Here is a 17,837-nt window from a genome sequence, read left to right on the forward strand (position 1 = left end):
TTTTTTTAAGTAAAAGCAAGGGGGGAGACGATCCCCACCTGGTTCAAATTTCATTGAGCTCACAGTCGTCCGGCCAAATTGCTGTACACCTGTACTGTTGCAAAGGATGGAATACAAGATCATAGGTATGTAACAGCGCCATAGGGGGATGCCTATACCAAGTTTTTTTAAGAAAAAAATATTCTTCTTAGCTTACAAAATCATCACAAACAAAAGATATGATGTGATGCGTAGACGAGCATATTCAACAAGAAGACCCACCTCTCCTGCACCCCTCGGTGACCACCCGGTCCCCTGGCTCCCGACGCAGCCCATCTGCATGAGTTTCACCTCCTCCATTCTCAGTGTCATCTATAGGTAAGCCGACTCGAAGCTCAATGGAGCTTTGCCTCTCTGTCCCTGTTGCTCGCCCTCTAGGCCGATCCCCTCTGCTGCGGCTGCGGAGGCCGTGCATGTGGCACACCATGTAGCCTCTTCACCGTGCTTCAACCCAGATGCCCCACCTTAATTTCTTCACCTCCTTGGCCTTTCTTATAGCTTTTGCTACGTAACCTAAAAATATATTATATCTAGATACACAGTAGACAGAAGCGGAGCCAGGGGAGCGAGTAGGGGGCGTGCCCCCCCTAACACAATCAAAGTTAGATAAGCATCCTTATAAATGTTGTTAATTTGCAGAAAAAGTGACAAATCATCTACTTTTAATTATAATATTGTGAAAATGCGGATATTCATATATTTTTCGTTATGAATACTAATTATACATGTAAAAGTACTAAAAAAGTTATTGAAATATACACTTATGTATGTCATTCTATTTGTCTGACCCTCCTTAATCAAAGTTGCTGGCTCCGCCTCTCATAGCAGAAGCTATGAATCTAGAAATGACAAAACGTCTTATAATTTTTGGGACAGGGGTAGTGGAAAGAATTATATACTATGAAAATGTGTTTCACGATGAATTTAGTATACAAGTAATATATTACCGAATCTATATAACTTTTAATAGACATTGTGAGAAAAAAAATACTTTTAATAAAAATAAACAAAGAGTCATTGTCACAAAGATTTTTAATCCTCGTGTGTATATTTAAAACAACCTAATTTTCCGCTAGAGCGTTTACAATTGAGCTAGTCCTCACGAAAAACGATTAGGTAACGTTACTGGGAGTTTGTAGTTTGTTCATTGTTTCTTCCTCTTAAGTGCGGTGCGACATGCGCATACATGTACTGTGATAGAAATTCAGTTTCCATTTTCGCAAATAAAATAAAATCAGTTTCCCTGGCAGATTCAGATAACGCTCGTTTTCGTCCTGGTATGTGTTAATTAGCACTAATCTAGTAGTTATTCAACATTATCCTAGATGCATGTGTGCAATTTGATGCCTTTTATTTTTCTGGATCTGCGATTCACATGCACCGGTAACAAAAGCTGATACGACGCACTTTGCTCCTGGTGCTGATGACATACTTCCTGAGCTCAGTTTAGGCCGCTTTATTTTTAATTTTTATACTACGCGCAAGTGATCACCACGCCGGGACTGGCCAAGAGAAAAGGAAGCATGGGGATGGGGCAGCTCTGCTCGATTGATAGCAACGGTTACAGAAAAGAAGGACGACTAGATGCTGCGCGTCTTTGTCAATGCAGATACGCACTGTACCCTGCCGGATCTTTCCACTGGCCATGCTCCGCCCCGTTCTTTCGTCCCGCCGTGCTGTGCTGCCTGTGCACCTTTTTTTTAGTACTCGATATAATAATAATATTTGCATTGCACGTCTCCACGAGACGCGAAAACGGCCAAACCCGGCAGCACGTATGAGTACACGATGATGATGCGGTCTGCAGCAGCAGTTCTCATGCATGGCACATTGGCATTGGCATGGGTACCGTCTGGCGTCAGCGCAGGACATTATTTCACCCTCTATCGCCTATCGGTCGGTTGCCACTCGCGTAGTACGGGGTACGCGTGCGTATGTATGGGAACGGGAGGGATCCGCCACTGCTCGCGGTCTCTTGGGCTGGCGGCAGGCAGATCTCACGTCATCTCGCGCGCACACGGTGTACCATATATTTACGGCGATCGAGTCGAGCCCCCGGTCCGTCCAAAGGCAACCGGCGCCGGCGAGGCAGGCATATCTTCGCGCCTTGGGAGATCGCCCAGCCCAGCTGCCCACGCCGAGCTCCGACAGGGGCGCGTAATGGCCGGGGACCCTGGTGGCCCGTGGCCGGTGGTCCAATATGCCATGCATCCGGACCTCCCGATCCACACCGATCAATCGCCTAGCTACTATTGGGATCGGTCGATGATCCCCGGCCGGGCCTTCTACGGCCAAACGCTAGGCGTCCGGCGTCGCGTCCTCCGTGACATGCACATCGATCGATATATCCTGCCGGCTGATGATGCTCTGCCTACGTACAGCTCAACCTACCTTGCGCGCAAAACGTTCGCGGATCGACACCGCACCCGCGCAGTTCCGCGGTGATGAGGCGGGTGTACAGTACATGGCTACAGGCTGCCCCAGCCGTGGTCCAGTCCAGTCCAGTCCAGTGTGGGCGCAGCGAGCGCAGCGCAGGCACGCACGCACGTCAGTGGCATACCGGGGTGCTGAGTGCTGAGTGCTGACGCGCCGGCGGGCGGATCGCGCGGCGCGTGTGTTGCCCGCCCGCGTGTCTGCGAGTTGTTTCGTTGCGCGGGGGCCGCTGGCGGAAGCCTAGGGCCGGGGGTCGCGTCGGCGTCGGCGCCGCGTTGCGGTGCGGAGCGGACATGCTGCTTGATGTGATGATGGGGTTCCTCCGATCGAAGGGGGTTTTCGATCGATCTCCTCCCCTGCTGTGGTCCTGTATATGTCTGTCGTGCATGTGGCCTGTGGGAGTACGTATGATGCGGTGCTTCTCTTTACGTGCCTCGGTGGAGCACGGATAGCATCTCCCTCTGTTTCCTTGCTTCCTTTCCTGTTGATCCAGATCTCGTGGGGTTTTTTTTTCTGGTGTTGGCAATAACGAAGTTACTGTCACTGCATGGTACGTAGTATTATACTCCTCGGTGGTGGCTTATGAAGAGTTCACTCGGTATGGCGAGTCTTTTGCTTTCTGTGCGTGTGTACTAGAATTAATGTGCGCATCAGTCACGTCAAGGGCGCTTGAAATATAATTTTATCCATAGCAACACTTTAGCTTATGGCTCTCGTTTGTGCACTCATAGCTTTTCACAAGCACAACTGATGATACCATTGCATACCTCTCGTGTTCCCACTCGTCGAGTTGTCGTCGTCCATTTGGTTTGGCGTACTGCTAATGAAGTGATTAACGACAGTGAAGTTCCTGAGGTGATTGATCGATAATTCGAGTCGAAAACCACTAATAAACGTAGAACCGTGCCTTCACCTTCTACTAGTAGCCGGAATTCAAAATATAGAAAAGCTTTTATAGTGGCCTTTGGATACAACATAGAAAAGAGACACATAAAGAAAGTTTATATGGATCCAACCAAATGCTAGTTTTTTTTTTTCAAAATTCCTATGGTTTTATCCATGCCATTAAAACCCAAATATTTCGGTTTAATATTTTGCTCCAAAGGGACATTATAGAAATTTTTCTAGCGGATTAACCTTTTCATAGAAATATCCATATATTTTCCGTTGTTGCAATTGCAAAGCGAGTCTCGCTGTCGACATCAAAACGGGAGAAACACAGGACATACGGGACGGCTGGGCATTCGGGAGCCGTCGTCATCTAACCACCTCAGAACGCCCAAAATGCCATGTCGCCGTTCCCCTCTCACAGAAGGCCGCAGTTACGCTTCCGCGGCACCAATCGAAACGCCGTGCCGAGTGGCAAGAGGCCCAAACGGCATGACCGCATGATCCGGTCGGTAACCGGTTAACCTTTGCCCCGCCGTCACGCGGAAATGGAAATTACTCCGGTGCTGCCCACTGACACCGTGGTCCCACGCACACCCCGTTTCACCTCCGCGATGGATGATGTTGATGGCCCACCGCTTCCGCTTTACCTTCCCCAGTTATTTTGGACAGCGAGCAGTAATAACAGCGCCGGCAAAGCCCGCCACCATTACCGGGCGGACGAAAAGCAATTACCGCGGCAACAGACGACGGCGAGGCGAGCAGCCGATCACCACCAACCACCCTTAAGTAAAGACGCGGGGGGGGGTGGGGGGGGCGGCGCTGCGCTGGGCGGTGAGATCAGAGGAAGAAGCAACGGGGTCGCTCGCGGTTAGGCTGTCGTCGCGCGCGGGCGCTGGGGCGTGGGTGGCTGCGCGTGGCGGATCTCATCTCATCTAACGCCGCCACTTGCTGCTACGACTTCCCCCACCCCTCCCTCCGCCTTCCCCTCACACCTCTGACCTCCCTCCCTCTTCCGTCTCATCATCATCTTTGTCCCTCTCGCGCAATTCGCCGAACACGCCGCGCGCGCGCGCCTCGCCTCGCCTCCCCGCGACGGCCGCCTCCACGGCCAATGCTGGTGGCGCGATGAGCGTGGAGGAGGAGGTGGAGCGCGGGGAGGAAGAGGAAGAGGAGGAGGACCTGTTCTACGAGTCGCTCGACCGCATCCTCTCCTCCTCGGGCTCCTCCACCTCCGCCTCGGACGACGACGACGGCGCCGACCGCCCGCGCCGCAGCCGCGGCTGCGATGCGCCGGCCGCGGCAGCGGCGCTCGACCTGTGGACCTCCCAGCCAGCGTCCGTCCAGGAGCGGCGCCGCCGGCTGCTCCAGCTCATGGGGCTCGCCGGGGATCCTTCCCTCGCCGGATTTGAGACGGGCCGGTCCGCCTCCGAAGACGCCGCGGGCCCGCCCCCGGCCTCTCCCGTCTCGCGGTCCAGATCAGGCGGGGCCTCCCTGGGCTCCGCCGGGAAGCCGCCACTCGGGGGCGGCCGTCTGCGGTCCTCCTTGTCCGACGGCTCCGATGCTGCCGACGAGGACCCCAGGTGCTTGATCAGGAACCTTGACGACGGCAGAGAGTACGTGGTGAGGGAAGAATTCGGTCTCCGCGAGGTCGGCACGGGGCGCCACCTTACCGTTGAGGAGTTGGCCCGCTCACCTATTGTTCAGGAGCTTATGCGCCGCCAGGCTTTCAGTACTCCCAACTCCAACTGCACCTCAAATTCCCAAAGTGGCGCCTCCACGCCGATCGAGAGGTCGAGCTCAGGTTCCAGCAACGGTGGGGCGCGCTACAAGCGCCGTAGCGCCTGGCTCCGCAGCATCCGCTGCGTAGCTGGCTCCTTGGTCACCCACTCCCGTGACCGCCGCAGCAGCGACGAGAAGGACACGTCTTCAGAGAAAGGCGGCCACCACTCCAGCTCCGCCACGGATGACAGCCAGGACAGTATTCCACGCCATGGCCCCGCCCGTGTCAAGGTGCGGCAGTACGGGAAGTCATATAAGGAGCTCAGTGGCCTGTTTATGACACAGCAGATACAGGCACACAATGGTTCCATCTGGACCATCAAATTTAGTCCCGATGGCCGCTACCTTGCGAGTGCCGGGGAGGATTGCATAATCCATGTTTGGGAGGTATTGGAGTTCGAGAGGGCAGGGAAGGAGAGGGAGGTGAAGGAGAATGGGGTGTGCAATCCACTTGTTGCTATGGTCTGCAATGAGTCATCAGAGACGATGGCGTCATCAGCTGCTCCAACTGGGAGCCATTGGGAGAAGAAGATGCGAGCAAAGGTACTGCACAGCGGGGGATCGGTGAGCTCAGACAGGTTGATGGTGCCCGAGTATGTGTTTGCACTGTCCGAGAAGCCTGTGATAACCTTTGCAGGCCATTCAGAGGATGTGCTTGATCTCAGCTGGTCCAAATCTCAGGTAATGTGCACGCATTTCTAGTTTCTCTTCAATTATAATGTGTAAATATTAATTTTCAGTTAAGTGCAAAGTTCAGGCTATAATAGAACGTGGAATACCGAAAAGTAGGATATCAGTCGCAGAAATTAGATCTGAACATAACTCTTGTTATTAAGAACACAAACATGATGTAATAACAATTGTCATATTAGAAACATCGTGATCATGCACCAGCTAAACTTATTTGTTTGGGCGTACATAACTTGGCATCCAGATCTGGCAAAGTGCAACTGGTGCTCTATCTGGAAAGAAAAACTTGATCAGCTACCATTTAGGCATTTTGGTTTTGAAATAGATAAATTGACTTTATTGCTCCAAACCAGTGTACCCCAGCTTTTACCATGTGCATAAGACCCACGTGCTCTCTACCTATAACTAAGACATGGTCTCGACATGGTTATAGATACCATTTTACTGTGGTTTTAATTCCGTCTCAGTCATTTAGAAACTGCAGCACGTGAGTATTAAGCAGGAATTGCACTGTAGGCTCCTAAACTTGCCTGGTAGTCTCAACTAATCCCTCAAACTTTTAGAGCCCCTTGAACTTGCATGGGTCTCACCAAAACCCCTGAACAGAAGCAAAGTTTAGGGGCTAGGTGTGACAACTGTGCCAGTTGAAGGAGATGAGAAAGTAATTTGCAAGTTTAGGTGGCTAGCCGGCTAGGTGACTACTGCTACCGCACAAGTTCAGGGAGTAACACAGTTCTTTTTTAACATATTGGCATTTGGAGAACCTATAGTCTATGATCTGGATGATATTGTTGTTTGCTGTCAAAATGTAGATATTTGAGTCCTACATTTAAATGTCAGCTGACCAGTTTCATGATATCGAACTGGAATTGAAAGTTTCTCTTTTTTTCCCTGTGTTTTTTAGCCGTAAGGTTCCGATTTTGTTAATTGATATTCATTCTTTCTCTGCATGAGATCAAATAAGGTATTAAGCTTGTCAAGAGAGTTGGAATTTACTTCCTCTATTCCAAAATGTACACTGTTTTAGCTTTGACCTAAGCCAAACTTCTCTAATTTTGACCAAGTTCGTAGAAAAAAATGCACCAACATCAACAGCATCATATTAGTTTCATTAAATCCAACATCAAATATGTCTTGGCAATGCTTTTATTTGGCATTGTAGATGTTAATATATTTGTCTATAAACTTGGCCAAAGTTAGAGAAGTTAAATAGAATGAGTTAACTTTGATGTAGTGTAGGTTTGCCTCTGGCAGACCTCTTTTTGAATAGTTTATGGAAAATAAATACTTGACAAAATCATGAGTTAGCTATTCTATATCTCTAAGATGAAATGAGATTTGTCTTGTTTTAAATGGATAAATCTTGGTTTTAAAAGTGCAAATTAACTATTCCATTGTATTTACTTAGGAATCAGTGCTCATAACTAGTCAAGCTACTCTTCTGTACTCAAATACACTGAAAGCATATGCGGACAGCCAGACACGATGCACAACATTTTTATTTATTTATTTTTTTCTAGGCACTTGTTTTGCTCATCTCTTGGTATACTTGCTGCTGTTGGTAAAGGAATATCCATTTCTACAGCATGTTGAATTTGAAGTATAATTATTATGAACTCATTGTACTTTCCTGCTAGTTCAGCATCCCTTATATCTATCTTTTAGTTCCTGCAGTATTTGCTTTCATCATCAATGGATAAAACAGTACGGTTGTGGCACATGTCAAGCACTTATTGTTTGAAAACCTTCTCACATACTGACTATGGTACGAACATCACTTCAGAATCGCCCCATCCCGCCCCTCTCACTGTCTAAGCATTGCAACAGCATTGTCCGTCTAATATATATATATTTTTGATTCAGTGACTTGCGTCCAGTTCAATCCTGTTGATGATAGATACTTCATTAGTGGTTCCCTGGATGAAAAGGTTCGTATCTGGAGTATTCCAAACCGTGAAATTGTTGATTGGGTTGATCTTCATGAAATGGTTACTGCTGCCTGCTATACTCCAGACGGAAAGGTTTGAGTTTGATCTATTTCATAGTTTCTTAATTTTGGCCAAGAGGAGCTGCTAGCTGTTCATCCTAATACCTTAAGATGTTGTCTCAGGGCGCGCTGGTTGGGTCCCACAAAGGCAGTTGCCATCTGTATGATACATCTGGTACATTGGCTTGCATTTTAGTTTTGTTCTCAACTCTCATTCAAAGACCTTATTTCCTGTTCGGTATCTTGCAAGCCTAACCTTATATTTTTTCCTTTCTCCTGGCTAGATGATATGCTTTGCTACAAAACACAGATCGACCTGCAAAACAAGAGAAGAAAATCTAGCCAGAAGAAAATAACAGGATTTCAGGTGCTTATTTTGACTAAACATTGTGTTGTGATGTGAATCATTCTGTACCAGAGTTAAGATATTTTTGGTTTGTTAAACTGAATAATAGCTCCTTAAACAGTTTGTCCCAGGGGATTCTTCAGTGGTCATAATCACATCTGCAGATTCACGAATCAGAGTTCTTGATGGTTTTGAGCTAGTTCATAGGTTTAAAGGTAAAAATTTATTATCAACTATTTTTCACTTAAGTTTACAATTTACACTAGTTCAGAACTTGATGCAATCATTGTAGACTGTGAATACTGAAGATCAATTGTATCTGCCTTGTTCTTCCTTTCAAGCGCAGTGCTGGAACATGTCAGCTTGCGCTTTTCTGCTATCATTGGCTCTATTGTTCACTTAACATGTTAAAATAGCTCGTCCCTGTTGATAGATCTAACGGCCGCATTGTTTGTGTTCCTGTGCATGTCACTCTCTGTCTGTTATTAAGAAAAGGAATCATTGCTCAATTTTCGTCTTCTATTCTGCTGGTTGGTCTCAAGTACATAGTTCTTATGTCTTGCCATATTTCAGGATTCCGAAACACCAGCAGCCAAATCTCAGCTTGTTTAACAGGAAATGGGCGGTATATTATCTCGGCAAGTGAGGATTCCCATGTATATGTCTGGAGGAACAATGATGGTTTGAAACCAAGTAGAAAGAAGGGCATTGTTTCTGTTACAAATACCCATGAACACTTCCACTGCGAGAGTGTGACAGTTGCTGTTACCTGGCCTTTTACCAGCACCACGATGAATTCTTTAATGAACCCCAGGAAACAAGAAGAGCTTGATCGTGGGTCTGAGAATGACTATTCACTGCAAGGTCTGCAAACCAAACTTACTAAGGAACAGGAGATGCCGGATGTTGAGTACCGGAGCATAAATATCACAAGTAACAACTCGGATCATAATGGTGACCGGACATATCCGACTTGGCCTGAAGAACTTATCACACCATCAAATCAGAGTCTCAGGGCTACTACCTGCCATGCCAACGGTGGAGATCAAGCTCTGAATCGGTCGGCCTGGGGCCTGGTAATTGTCACAGCAGGCCGTGGAGGTCAAATCAGAACATTTCAAAACTTTGGCTTTCCTGTAAGAGTATAGCATGAATCTGAATACGTAAGATAGTCACTGTCATTCAGGAGTGTAGTTTGTGTATAGATAGGAGATGTTTCACATTATTCGGGGATTGGGTTTGATTGTTCCTTGGTGCACCTGCTCGAGATCAGAATCTTCATCTAACACACACTATCAGTACTGCGAAACTTGGTGTGCCAAATTTATTTACCCGAAAGGCCTAAATTGTACATGAAAGAGAGAGCCCTACAGGGCTAGAGGGCTACAAGAGAGCAACACTATCAGCTGGCTGGGGATAATTCATCTGTCAGCTTGAACCCCACCCTTCGCCTTTTTTAGCCTAATTGTCATTTTGGCTTTGTGGGTGTCATGGTATTGGTGCCGTGAATATTTTCTTTTTACCTGTTCAGACAATGCTCGCCCACTCTTTTTTTTTGTTCGAATGAGCCTTTGGCTTACTGCGCGCCAGATAAGTCAATAACGAACCTTTGGCTTACTCTTTTTTTTTCATGAGCCTTTGGCTTACTGCGCGCCAGATAAGTCAATAACGAACCTTTGGCTTACTCTTTTTTTTTCATGAGCCTTTGGCTTACTTCATCTTGTCTGATTGTCTATAATGAGGCTTTCGCTCACGTTTTAGATATGGGTAGGTTGGTATGTAAGTTCACTTGGTGGATTTCATTTTCTGAAAAAAAATGAAATATGATATAAAAAAATGCTGTAACTTCAGAATATGATGCTCCGAAGTTAAGCAAACTCAAAATATGTGCTATGCTTGACTAGTTCGGTGCAAGTTCAGATATGGAGTACACTAGACCAAACTATGAATTATCTCTTCCTTGATGTGGAAAATAGATGCTAACGCTAATAAAAGGAAGGGTATAGTTAATGGAAATTTTTGCCAGCCCCGTGTTAGCTCAAACCGTTTCCAACCAGCCTAGTTCGCATTAGGGACTGTTTGATATGCATTAGGATCGAGTGGTGATGTGAGTTTGAGTGAAAGACTTTTAAAATATTTTGTGAAATGCTAACTTGGAATTAAAGGTGGTGGTCATAGTACGGGGGTTACCGTGTCACGAGGCTCACAGAAGAGGAGACGTTAAAAATTAGGGCCTTGTTTAGTTCGCAAAAATTTTCAAGATTATCCGTCACATTGAATCTTTGGTCGTATACATAAAGCATTAAACATAGACGAAAATAAAAACTAATTACACAGTTTACCTGTAATTTGTGAGATAAATCTTTTGAGCCAAGTTACTCCGTGATTAGACAATATTTGTCAAATAAAAACGAAAGTGCTACAGTAGCCAAAAACCAAAATTTTTTGAACTAAACAAGGCCTAAAGTGCTTGCAACGCATACCCAAAAAGGTACCTATGTTGCCGATGGGCTGATGCTGCTGGGCTGACAGTTCGAAGACCAGGATCAGGGACATGTGCCAAAAATGATTTATTATTTTCCATATGATTTTTTAACGTTTCCAATAATACATTTTCGCATGAGTACTTTTCACAAAGTTCTTGGTAATATAATATTAAGCCTCGTTCAATTCGCAAAATTTTTTGGATTTTGATACTGTAGCACTTTCGTTTTTATTTGACAAACATTGTCCAATCATAGAGTAACTAGGCTTAAAAGGTTCGTCTCGGGATTTACAGATGAACTGTGCAATTAGTTTTTATTTTTATGTATATTTAATGCATCATGCATGTGCCGCAAGATTCGATATGATGGAGAATCTTGAAAATTTTTGAAAACTAAACAAGACCTCAGTTGATACTATTCACACTTCATTTGGAAAGGTCTAAGAAAAAAGGGCTCGATGGAGTGTTTTTACACTTACGAGAGCTCTCCAATGACCAATGCCGTTCTAATCACTAGAGCTTCGTAACAGTGTTCCAGCAAGGCTATTGTCGAGCACGTACACGTTTTCTTTCGGTGCCACCTATGGGAGCTTTGAGACAGTGCCTATTAGGTGGCAACAATTTCAAATGAGAGCACCAGAGCTCTCCAGTGTGGCACCGTAGTTGTGTGCACCGGAGATTGGCACCTACCGGGTTGTTGTTAGGGCACTTACAATGCAGACTCTGTTATAGAGTCTAAAGTTATTTATTACTTCGAACAATGTAAACTTAGAGTCTAAATAAGACTTGGAGTCTTATTTTTTCTACCTCTTTCTTCAATAAATATGCTGTCACATCAGCAAAATACCATAAATAATATGTAATTAATTGTCTTGGACTCTGTGATAGAGTCTTGCATTGTGAGTGCCCTTATGCACCGTCGGGCATTAACGTTTACCAAATCTCTTTGGAGAGATGTCATTGGAGTTTAATGACTAATTATAATATATGGGTTACTGTTGCAAAGCTCTGGTGGTGCTCTTCGGTTAGGCATCGGAGCTCTCCGGTGAGGCCAATAAAAATATATAGTAACTAAATATAGTAAATGTACAACGTCTAATTTTGCGTGGGGGCTATAAATAGAGGATTTGGCTAGGCTTGGCCAGACTCTTTGGAACCCTTAACTAATATCCACATACATTAGAGCTCAAGTTAACCCTCCACTCCCAATTTCTAACTTGTGATTGCATCTATCTTTGGAGAGTTTGGAGTGATCTTAGTGCATTTGTTTTTAGAGATTGCTTGAGTAGCACTAGAGATCATGTTGATTGCAGGTTTTCTTATTACCCTTTGTGATTGTCATCATCTAGACAACTTGAAGCGGTCAAAGCACTCAATTGAAGATTATGGCCTACTCTAGAGGTGATTTTCTATGGGGTTGTTGGGTCATCCCCGCTAGAGGAGGCAAAGAACCACTCTTGTGGAAAAGAGATTTGGAAAGCACCTTGTGATCAACCCGTCCCAAGATCAAGTGCTCATGTCAAAGTCAACCTTGTGGGTTGTATACTTGCTAGAGGAGCCATGATCCTAAGGCTTGTCTCAACGTGGGCGTAAGTAGCTAGCAAGTTAACGAACCACAAATATATATCAGTGTGTCATCCTTTGTGTGATCTCACTTGATCACTCTACTCTTGTAGTTTACTTTGTGTTCTTTGATTCCTAGAGTAGAGAATTTTGTACTTGTCACCCTACGAAGCAAACCGAGCTATAGTCTTTTCAACTCTAAGCATACTTTACATCTTTTACACTAGAATTATGTAGGTATTGATCACCCTAGAATTACAAAACACTAAATAGAGTAGAATTTAGGGCATCCTTTGGTTCTAACATTTTTGTATGTGTTTGTGAGCTTATAGAATTTTAACTAGACTATTCAACTCTCTCTAGCCAACCAATGATCTTTTTCAGTGTTCCACAATCACACGCTCAATTAGGAATCAAAACTTTGACCATGTATTATGTGACCTTGGAGCAAGTGTTAGTGTCATGCCCGAGGTAGTATTTGATAAATTTAATAACACAACCCTCTCTCATACACCCATGTGCTTACTACTAGTCGACCAAATGGTAGGCTACTTGGCGAAAATAGTGGATAACATTCTTGTGAGAATCAAGAATTGCTATGTCTGTGCCGATTTCGTAGTGCTCTTATGTGGACGTCGACACAAAAATGTCTCTCATTCTTGGGAGACCATTTTTTGAGTATTGCAAATGCACACATCGCTAGTGGACATTTAGAGAAATTCGCATTCAAGCAATGAGTTGAGCAATGCTCACAGGTAAAGATCACATATGTCAAATTTGTTGTGATTGCTTGTCGGTTTGAGGTGAATAGATTGTCATGTATTCTGGAGATGATTCTTGGAAACACATGATGTCTGACAAAACTAATGTTGATAAAACTCCAGTTTCCAGTTTCAATACCATCAAAACCCTTTGGTACCCAACCTATTACAAGATCTAGTAGTGTAAGTCATACAAGAGGACTGACAAAACTAATGTTGATGAAATTTCAGTGTTCAGTTTCAACACCATCGAAAACCTTTGGTACCCAACCTATTACAAGAGTTAGTAGTGTAAGTCATACAAGAGGACGACCAATTACACTCGTTAGGAGGAACTTCGGCTATGCATCTCATGGGACAACATTGGCATAGATCCTCACTCGCAATGAGCAGCTAGGAAAGGCTTATCGAAAAAAATATTGTTGATTACTTTCATTCCACGAGAACTTTGAGTCCTATAGGAGTGTTAACTCTCTTGAGCATCATTGTAGTACAATTCAAAAGGGGTGTACGAGGTTTTACACAATGTTTGAAGCTACTGAGGTTAAGTACCATGTAAAAGGAGCAACATATCATATAAGGAGAATATAAGTTCATTTGCGTGTTATGTGTTGTCCTAAATTTAGAACTAAATGTGTGCTAACTTTGGAACTCACTTCTATCTATCTTTGATGCAATTGATGAAAGCATGGGTAGTTGGTACAAAACAATAGGCTAAGTCCTAGCAACTCTCTACTATGACAAGAAGAAGATGGTAGCAAGAGCCAATATTTGAAGATAGTTCTTTTATATGGTTTGCAAATATATGAGTTTGAATTATACTGGTGATATGAAGGATAAAAATAGATATCTCTTATCTTCTCTACACATACAAAGACTAATGTCATCATCTATCTGGTGATACCATGCGTCCACGTCTGATACAAATCATTCTATACTAGGAGCTCATACATTCGGTCATACCCGATTTCGATACAAAAACCAGATCCACTTATCCGTCCGTGTCGGATACAAGGTCCTCGAAGCTCACATGTTTGCATCCAATTACTGAGGTCCATCGTCCTGGTGCAACACTGAGGTTCATGACCTTAGTGCAAAATTTTGAAACAAGAGAGAAAATAAAATAGTGGCCACCCTGTTTTCCAGCACTACTTTAGTTATATTTTTCAATAAAGGAACAATATTTTTCTCTCACAACAAGGATGAATTCAGAAAAATATTTAGGGGGCTTCTTCTACCTTGAGACAACTTCAGTCTTCTTAAAGTACATCAATGATAAAAATTTATAGGAGGGGCTAAGGGGGGCTCCATGGGTTCGCCGTAAGGGGGGCTCGAGCCCCGGCGCCGTCAGCCCCACGCTGGCTTCGTCACTGCTCACAACAAATCAGTATCAACCAAACTTTAGGAAAACAAACTAAGAAACCCTAACCACTAACTATGGGCGTGTTTGGAACACTATATGTGGGTGACCAAGCCCGGTAGCCAGGCCAAGGCCAGCCAGAGAGCCAGGCCAAGAAGGTGCAAGTCCACATGTTTGTTTCACAACACCATATTCGGGTGGCCCAGTTGAGATTTTGTTTGTTTCACGCCATACAGCTCGGCCCAAGGCTAACTACCGCAAAGATCCGCCCCAAATTGCCATGGAGAAGCGTAAGCGAAACTCCAGAAAGACGGTGAGGGAGGTCGTTTCCCTAGGGACAGACCTAAGACTATCTCCAACAATCATCACCCAAAATACAAGACTCATTTATCCTTTGGATAGCGCTACAAGTAAAAGGTTCCGTACCTATATTTAGTCTTCTCTAGCAACGAGACCTAAAAGAAAACACTCTCTGCAAATGAGTCTTGAGGAGAGAGAATACCCAAATTTGGGATATGCCTCTCCTGATACCTAAAATGGGTTTTGTGTATGAGTACTCTGTTAGAGGCTATAGATATTATGTTGGAGACTCATTTTTGGTTTGGGTTCCCAAATGGTCTCAGACAGTCTAAGGGTGCTCACCGTGCTGTTTAGGCTGGGAAGCGACCTATACACATTAAACATGGGCCAGAAGCACGGGCCATCCTGCGGTCTCGTAGCAAACAGGCTCTATATAATGCTAGAATAGAGAGAGCTCAAGGAACCCAAGGCTCAATTAAGAGGAACTATTAATAGAGGTGGTCCTAGAAAACCCTTCATAACAATCATATATTATATTGTGATTAATACAACGTCTTATTTTTTTCTTAACCAATTATAATATTTTCAAAAACAATATATCTACTAGGTAGCGGGCCCGTGCGTTGCTACGGGATAGTAAAATTTTTTTACTACAACACATAGATCGCACGATAAAATTATACAAAGCCGCTCGATATTGCCGGGAACGGGATGACCAGGTACACCAGCACTGCTGCTTTGCCGACACCTACAATGCACCAACTCACCACGGCCACACCTCGCCACTATACCACCGTTCTAGCTACCTCAAACCCACGGTGAGCCCCCACACCTACCTTGTTCGCCGGTATTGCGCTCGCCATGGCCATCATCGTGGTCTCTCCACCTAAAAGGCCCGAGGCAGTACCCTTTCTCTGTCACGGTACATAGCACGCACACATGCACACTCGCACTCAAACAAGCACGGCCTTGCCGATCCCACAACGCTCTAGAACACTGATGCCAATGAACCACCCCGAAGGCTCGCCTTGCTCAAAGAAGACCCCTAGGTTTCCTAGTCGCCTGCATGGTGGCGACATTAAAACCAAATACATATGCTGTAGTAATATCATCTACAAATAGATATTCAAACTGACAAGCTACTACATGTGTTCAAGAATTGAGTGATTTAATAGGTAATTGTTAGCGGAACATTTGATAACGCGACTATGACATTTGATAATGCAAATTAAACAACAAAAAATGATTTACCTAAAAAATACATAGTTTGAAAAGATCTAGATCTAATATTATTACAAGAAAACCCACCTCTTTGCCAAAGAAAGCTTTATTATCATGGATTCAACAATATCATTACAAAACAAAATCAAGAATCTTGACACAAAACTAAAAACAATAATCAGCCTTAACATGACATTGGGAAAACATGCACATTCATGCACAACTTATTTCGCCCCACTCCAATCTTTTTTATTGTTAAGCGTGATTGTCTACAATATCATTTTTTGACCATGAACACCTATTCATGAAAGTTTTTTAAAAAATAATCTTTTAAGGTTTAATTATGGAATAATGTCCCAAAAATATATTTCCATGGAGAGTTTTTCGCCTTCACGAATTTATTTCGGTGGTGCAAAGGAAAGGTAGCTCAAGTAGGATAGTATATACCGAGCATTTTTATAATTAAAGTTGGATCAAAATTAAGACAAATGCAGATAAGTTAGCCTAAAAGATGCACTGTACGTAATCTATTCCCATTTATGTAGTAATGGTGCAAACTACGGAGGGAGATGCAAACCTGCATCTTTCTTTTGGCTGTAGGAAATGATACCAGCATGGAACCTTTCTAGAAATTAAACTTGCCATAGCTTATCCCAGGCTTGATATTGATGGTGTAAGAAGTTGAGTTGGGCAATCAGCAAATAGATTCCAAGCTCCTTGACCTGCAATGCACTTAAAAGTAGTGACATAAAGGTTAACCAAATTGCTTTGTCAGCACTATACTTCAAATGTAACCGAATTTGTTTTTTGCCGGATATATCTGGGTAAGGGATTTCCAATCATTGTTTGCTGACCCTATACACACATCCTTTTTATCGGATATCCAGACCTTTGCATGCACAATACCGGATCCCTACCAATTCTCAAAAATAACAGTTATATTCTCACCATTCCTTCGGCCAGTTCCGAGCAAATCTAGAGTGTGTTGGACAATCCTGAAATGATACCAGTTGTTTAATAGATAAAATAAATCTCTTTGTTTGCTTTATCACTTCTTCGAGATTCAGTTGTGACACCAGGTTTTCCGTTGGCATATGGCTATGTCAATATTCCATATTTTTAGGATGGCATCCTCTACTCCTCCAATAATATAGTCCTATGATTAAGTAATGGCTAACATTACAGAAACTGATAATTCAATAATGCAGCACAGTAGCAGCCGGCCGGCCATCTAGTAATAGTAACATTGAGCAACAATAGCATGCAATCAGCAGCCGGCCATCTAGTGGTAGCGGTAGCAGGTAGCCATGCATCAGCAGCTTGCAGCCGGCCATCAGTAGTAGCAGTAGCACATAGCGACAAGCCACGAAGGCCAAAATTGCTATGGCCTTGTTTAGTTCCTAAAAAATTTTGCACAATTTTTCAGATTCCCCGTCACATCAAATCTTTAGACACATGCATAAAGTACTAAATATAGACAAAATAAAAACTAATTGCACAGTTTGGTCGGAATTGACGAGACAAATCTTTTGAGCCTAGTTAGTCTATGATTGGACAATATTTATCAAATACAAACAAAAAAGCTACAATGTCCATTTTGCAAAATATTTTAGAACTAAACAAGGCCTATAGGGAAGGGATCAGAGGCAAAAATAGCAATGGGGATGGGAGTCCAGTAGGCCACGGCAAACCTAGCGGCCAGCGATGGCCAAGACAGTTCTATCGGCGGAGGCCAAGCCATCGATCGATTAAGTACCTACATCGCCGCTACTTCCGCAGCGGCATCAATCGATCGGCTACCTTGGACCGTGTGCGTTGGCGCCATCTAGAGGAAATTCACAATGACGATTACCTCCTCGCATCTAACTGAATCCACTCTCCCTTCCGAAACCAATTACTATACCATAGACAGATAGAAATAAAATTGAATTGTCGATTAATGAATAGTAGAGCAATTAGCAGCACCTGGAATAGGTGGCGGG

At 44.1% G+C, this 17,837-nt stretch overlaps 1 protein-coding gene across 2 annotated transcripts; it reads left to right on the forward strand.

Moving 5' to 3' along the window:
• LOC8066202 (WD repeat-containing protein 44) lies at window positions 4,158-9,838 on the forward strand. Of its 2 annotated transcripts, none has more exons than XM_002452464.2 (7): window positions 4,158-5,823; window positions 7,498-7,597; window positions 7,696-7,853; window positions 7,943-7,994; window positions 8,104-8,186; window positions 8,287-8,380; window positions 8,739-9,838. In XM_002452464.2, the coding sequence occupies exons 1-7, from the start codon at window positions 4,489-4,491 to the stop codon at window positions 9,311-9,313; spliced, it is 2,397 nt and encodes a 798-aa protein (XP_002452509.1). In that variant the 5' UTR covers window positions 4,158-4,488; the 3' UTR covers window positions 9,314-9,838. The 2 variants fall into 2 exon arrangements, with proteins under 2 accessions (XP_002452509.1, XP_021315758.1); XM_021460083.1 differs by having other exon boundaries at window positions 4,159-5,823; window positions 7,507-7,597.

The sequence above is a fragment of the Sorghum bicolor genome, chromosome 4 (assembly GCF_000003195.3).
Source record: "Sorghum bicolor cultivar BTx623 chromosome 4, Sorghum_bicolor_NCBIv3, whole genome shotgun sequence".
Classification (NCBI taxonomy): Eukaryota; Viridiplantae; Streptophyta; class Magnoliopsida; order Poales; family Poaceae; genus Sorghum; species Sorghum bicolor.